We start from the raw sequence: 6,000 nt of genomic DNA, 5'->3' as shown, positions 1-6,000 counted from the left end.
CCAGGCCCAGAGTTCAGGCCCCACAACCGGATCCAAAAAAAAAAAAGAATATTCTCTAAACCTTAGGGAAGTCTGAGAAACATTTTTTGTCAGTAGTTAATATTAATATGGAGGTAGCAAAGCATTTAAATAATAGAATATCACTTACGCCACCCAATTTTCACTTTGTGTGCATGAATTTTTCCTTTTACGTATGGCTGTGTTGGAGCTCCAGGCTTGTCCGGACAGGTAGTATATTTTACTTCATTACTGGGATTACTTCGTCCTTCCATATTATAGGAAAAAATCTGTTTGAATGAAACAAGATACTTCACTGACTATGGGAACTGACGATTACACATTTGATAATGTGTAGTTTACAATATAAAGCAAGTTCTTTGAGTGAGAACCTCTGTGAACTAAATGCAAAATAAGGTTTAATTTCAAAGGAAAATATTTTTTAGCCAGTCATGGGGCTTGAACTCTGGGCCTAGGCACTGTCCCTCATCTCAAGGTGAGAGCTCTACCACTTGAGCCATAGTGCCACTTCTGGTTTTCTGGTGGTTTATTGGCAATAAGAGTCTCATGGACTTTCCTGCCCGGGCTGGCTTTGAACTGTGATCCTCAGATTTCAGCCTACTGAGTAGCTAGGATTATAGGTGTGAGCTACTGGTACCTGACAGGAAAACATTTTTTTTTCTCCAGCAGAGTATAATTTTATTTGAAAACGTGACACAAATTTATAAATGATAGCTACATACCCTAAACTTGTATGTAGTACTTCGCTGTAGATTTGTTATAGTACATGAGAAGTCTTCACCATTGTATGTAGGTTTAAAACCTAATCCCTGGAAATGACAACAAATTCAGGAGTCAGTCAGGCCTGGATTCAAGTTCTAGCTTCGAGTTATTTTTTGATCTGGGTGGTCCTGAGCAAGTGCCTTAGTCTTTCTGAACTTCAATATCTCCATGCTAAGAAATGGAGATAATTTCTACTTTGAATGGACCCTTCTCCTCAGGAGTTAATAAGATAACACATGTGAAATTTCTTAGCATACTAATTACAACAAAACACTTCTCAAAGTTATATATATATATATATATATATATATATATATATATATATCGGTATCTATATATTTCCTTTTCCTTTTTTGTCAGTCATGGAACTTGAATTTAGGATCTGGGAGCTCTACCTGAGCTCTTTTGCTCAAGGCTAGAACTCTACCACTGAGCCACAGTACCACTTCTAGTTTTCTGGTGGTTAAGTGGAGATAAGAGGCTCACAGACTTTTCTATCTGGGCTGGCTTTGAACTGTGATCCTCAGATCTCAGCCTTCTGAATAGCTAGGATTACAGGTGTGAGTCTCCAGCACCTGGCGCTCTCTCTCTCTCTCTCTCTTTCCCTTCTTCCCCTTCTTTCTTTCTCTCTCTCTTTTTCTCTGTCTTATCTATCTTGTCCAACTACCTATCATCTCTATGGATATATATGTAATAATTTACAGCTACTTTTTAAAATTGGCTTGCCGTTTTTGAATAAAGTTGAAAGTTGAATGGAATGAAATACACACTCCCATCAGGATTCCAAGACCAGAAAAAAAAAAACATAGCTTGGTGGAATTGTGTTAAAGTGAAAAGATCTATATAATAATACATTTCTCTGAGTCTCTGTGCTGTGATTCTGGCTACCATTGCCTTTACCAAATTTTCAGGACTAGAGATCCTACACAGGCTTGCTAAAAAATGGTCCACATTGACCCCTCCTCCCCACTGACAATCTAGGGACTCAGGAATCCTTCAATTCTGGATTCAATTGATTAAGTAGAAAGCATAACTAATCAAATTTATATTTTTTCAAGTGATAAGTATATGTAAAATGTACATAATAATGAGTTTGAAGATTACAGTATGTAAAAGAAAACTTACAGTTCCTGGTTCCTCCATTTCCAATACATAAGTAAGATGGCTATGTGAGTTTACGTTGGCTGGCGCACACCATTCTAGTGACAAACTAAAGATATCAGCTTCCTTTAGCTTAGGAGGCAAAGGTGTTGGGGGCATAGACCCGGATGTATAAAAGGCTGCGATTTCACTGAAATCACTGCAAAATTAGATTAGGATGAATAAATTAGTTTCATGTTCTTATGGAAGTACAGACTTCTAAATGCTGCAAATAACTCAATGTACCTCAAGCCAAAGTTATTTCTGGCAGCTAATCTGAATGAGTATTTTGTTGAAGCAGTCAGTTTTAGGAACTTTTGCTGTTTCATGGTCCCTGTATAGCAACTTTTGAAATTTTCGCCTTTCCCCTTAGGAACACATGCAGAAAAATTAGAATATTAGAAAGTACAATGGTTAACAAGACAAATTCATCATAACAATAATCACACATAATCAAGTGCTTTTAAAAATAAGGCTGTATACCTCATCCCATTCCAGAAGGAAGCTGTTAATTTTGGAACCATTTTCATTTGAACCCTAAAAATACCAGAAAGACAATTATAATGGCCTGTATTTACATATCTATATACTTATATGCTATGTATATTGTGTACATGTACATATAGGTAATGCATTACAACATTAATTACAAATCTAAAATTTTATAGATATAAAATTAATATGCTGATATGAATTTTATAGATATACTTTGTTTTAAAAGGAATCAAAATTTAAAGTTAAAATACCCTCCATAAAATATGTCTAGCTCTATGCTCTGTTGTATTTTATGTATGTCATGAAGAAAATCAACACTTAGGTCAAATGAGAGATTTTTTTTTTCGGTCATGGGGCTTGAACTCTGGGCCTGGGTGCTGTCCCTGAGCTCTTCAGCACAAGGCTAGCACTCTACCGCGTGAACCACAGCACCACTTCCAGCCTTTTCTGTTTATGTGGTGCTGAGAAATCGAACCCAGGGCCTCATGTATGCAAGACAAGCACTCTACCACTGAGCCCACCTTCCTAGCCTGAGAGATAAATTTAACTAGAATGGTAATAAATAACTAAGTTTAGGGGGTAGAAAGTGCTAATTAGGTTTTAATTAATTATTATAATTATTGTTGATTATTTTCAATTTATTTGACATTTGATCCAGATAGAAGGAACAGAAAGATTGTGGTAAAGAAAGATACTAGAGAAAAAGGTTAAGGCAGATAGGCAGAATTCCCTACTTAAAATTCACATCCCAGTAGAAAATGCTTTTATCAATCAAATCCTTACTTTCCACTGCAAATTCAGAGTATTTTTTGACCGATTAATGAGTTTAGGTGCTTGTGGACGATCCGGTTCACAGCCTGGTGTTGTAAAATTAACCACTTCAGACAAGATTTTATAATTTGAGCCTCTTCTAGCTGCAACTCTAAAAAATGTAATGACAATTATTATAAGCTTTTAAATATGAAATCACAAGTGTGCATTTTCAGACAGACTTCCTAAGAATAATGATAAAATATGGGTTCATATAGCAAAGTTGGGTACTTGCAGATGGCTCCCAAAGTTCTTTTCTAAATTAAGAAAGTGAACTATACCAGATCTGAAGGAGGTTGTTTTGAAGCTTAAAGGAAAGATCAATTTGCTTGAAATAGTTAGGCTGACTATAGGGATTAGAAGTAGTGAATTGGTACAGACCAGGAAATTTTGGCTCACTATAGGTTAGGTGTCAGTTGTGTAGGATGGCGTTCTTACCTTAAAAAATAGGTCATGGATGGTTGTAGAGTATGTAGGTTAAATGAAAGTTTGTCACCACTGTGAAGAAAACTTTTGTTTACAATGGGTATCATGCATATTTGAAAACTAAGCAAACAATTCCTATCTTATACATTCAACTGACAAAGAAACATGATTCTCTTTGAAACTGGACTTGAACCCACTTTGTATGTGTGCAAAATGGTAACAGTGAATTGGGCACCGGTGGCTCATGCCTATAATCATAGCTATATAGGCGGTTGTAGGCGGTTGAGATCGGAGAATCATAGTTTGGAGCTAGCCCAGACAGGGAAAATTCATGAGACTTTTATCCCAAAAACCACACACACACACACACACACACACACACACACACACACACACACACACACACAGAGTAAGGAGTGGGGCTGTGGCTCAAGAGATAGAGTACCAGCCTTGAGCAAAAAACAAAACAAACAAATAAACAAAAAACACAAAACCTCAGGGACAGTGCCCAGGCCCTGTGTTCAAGCCACAGGACTGGCTAAAAATTTCTCTCTTAATAGGAACTCTGTAAACTGAATGAGCTAGTTGATATAGAAAGTATTCAGTTTTAACAGTCTTACAATCTAATGAGTTTTGTGGGCTGACTTGGTAACCTAATACTATTTAGAAAATGACTTCTGCAAACAAATGTATTCAAAGCTTAGAAAAAGTGAGAATTCAACCTGTTAAGTACAGTTTGGGGGGTCTATATGTTAAGATAGCACAACTGAATTGAAGTGTAGGAAAGCAGAAATGATTAAAATGACTTACCTATAAATATTTTTATATTTTCCATTTTTCCCTGTTGTAGACATTGCCAGTTCAAATGTTACTGGAGGTCTAGTATCGTCAAATTCTTCAGAACCATATAGATTCCATGTAATCACAGCAGATCTGTTTTGAATATCAGAAACCTAAAATAGTAAAAACATGAGGATCAAACTTAAAAATTATAAGCTGTGATTTATAATATAGTCTTTCCTTTAGTCTGTTTTGATTCTAAGTAGATTGTTCTCTTCATATTAAGTTCTTACACACTGTGATCAATCTCAGTAAGCCATGAATCCTGTCTGTAATAATGCCAAAAAGGCCCTTTATTTATTGGATTGCTAAAAGAGATTATGAAATTTTAACCAGTTAAAGCTACAAATTAAAATGGTACTATGGAAACATCCCACTAAATTTTTAGGCTTAAGACTGACGAAAGTAAATGAAAAGGAATGCTCCTTCATTTTAGTTACTTACAATGGGCTTCTCAATGTTGAAACGACGTGACTTCTCAGGTTGCTTTGTGCATTCTAAAAGTAGACAACCACCATAAACACAAAATTACATTGGTAAAAATAAAAGAAAGTAGTGGTATATTTATTATCTCACTACAAATATATCATGCCCAAGACAAATACTCACACTAAACAGCTATTTACTTTACAAGAAGCAAACAGTCTAAAGTGTGTTAAACAAATTCTAGCAAAAGAGAAATAAAAACCCTCACCTAAAATAAAAATCATATAAATTGGTTAGCATTGTAATTTGTGACATTTCACTGACAGGCAAAAATAAGAGTATGCAATTTTGTACAATTAAATTGTACAATTTTGTACAATTAAATTTTTATTTTTTTGTGGTGCTGGGAATGGAATCTCTGGCCTTACGTACACTAGGCAAGAATTCTGTCATTGAACTACATCCCTAACTCTCTCCAAGATTTTAAAAAGCAGGTTAATTTGCCATTTCATTCTATTCAGTCTCAAAAAGAGTAAATCTTGTGATTTGCTACAACACAGATGAACTTGGAGGATATTACACTAAATGAAATAAATCAGGCACGGAAAGAAAATAATGATCTTACTTTTATGTGGACCTAATACAGTTCGATACTCAGAAGTAGAAATGGAATGATGGAGAAGGGGTAGAGTGGGAAGGGAGAGAATAGTGAGTTGTTGGCTGAATAATTCTATGTCGTTTTCGTATACGAAAACAGCACATTGTACCCTATACATTTTTACAACTATTTCTCAGCTGGTGCTCTACCACTTGAGCCATGTCTCCAGTTTGTAATTATTTTTCCATAAAAATAGTAATAGCCAGGCTTCAGTGGTGTGTGCTTATCATCCCAGATAATTGAGAGACTGAAATCAGGAGACTTCAGTTCTAGGCCAGCCTTGGCAAAAAAGTTAACTAGACCCTATCTCAGCAGAAAGAAAGTTGAGTGGGTATAAATAGGAGGACTGAAGTCCAGACAAGCATATGCAGGAAGCAAGAGCCTGTGTGAAAAATACCAAGAGCAGGGCTGGAAGTGTGCTCAAG

At 35.8% G+C, this 6,000-nt stretch overlaps 1 protein-coding gene across 1 annotated transcript in view; it reads right to left on the bottom strand.

Moving 5' to 3' along the window:
* Window positions 1-6,000, bottom strand: part of LOC105995203 (fibronectin type III domain containing protein 3C1-like) — a 71,912-nt gene that overhangs the window by 23,279 nt on the left and 42,633 nt on the right. Inside the window, exons 7-15 of the mRNA XM_013028900.1 lie at window positions 4,936-4,988; window positions 4,462-4,604; window positions 3,664-3,723; window positions 3,199-3,337; window positions 2,404-2,457; window positions 2,167-2,288; window positions 1,906-2,080; window positions 741-827; window positions 149-287 (exon numbers count right to left, since the gene is read on the bottom strand). Coding sequence (XP_012884354.1) covers window positions 149-287; window positions 741-827; window positions 1,906-2,080; window positions 2,167-2,288; window positions 2,404-2,457; window positions 3,199-3,337; window positions 3,664-3,723; window positions 4,462-4,604; window positions 4,936-4,988 — 972 coding nt within the window. The remainder of the gene's footprint in view (window positions 1-148; window positions 288-740; window positions 828-1,905; window positions 2,081-2,166; window positions 2,289-2,403; window positions 2,458-3,198; window positions 3,338-3,663; window positions 3,724-4,461; window positions 4,605-4,935; window positions 4,989-6,000) is intronic.

This window comes from Dipodomys ordii, unplaced genomic scaffold (genome assembly GCF_000151885.1).
Source record: "Dipodomys ordii isolate 6190 unplaced genomic scaffold, Dord_2.0 Scaffold116, whole genome shotgun sequence".
Taxonomy (NCBI): Eukaryota; Metazoa; Chordata; class Mammalia; order Rodentia; family Heteromyidae; genus Dipodomys; species Dipodomys ordii.
The sequence above is the reverse complement of the archived record's forward strand: the minus strand, read 5'-3'. Positions and strand labels throughout refer to the sequence as shown.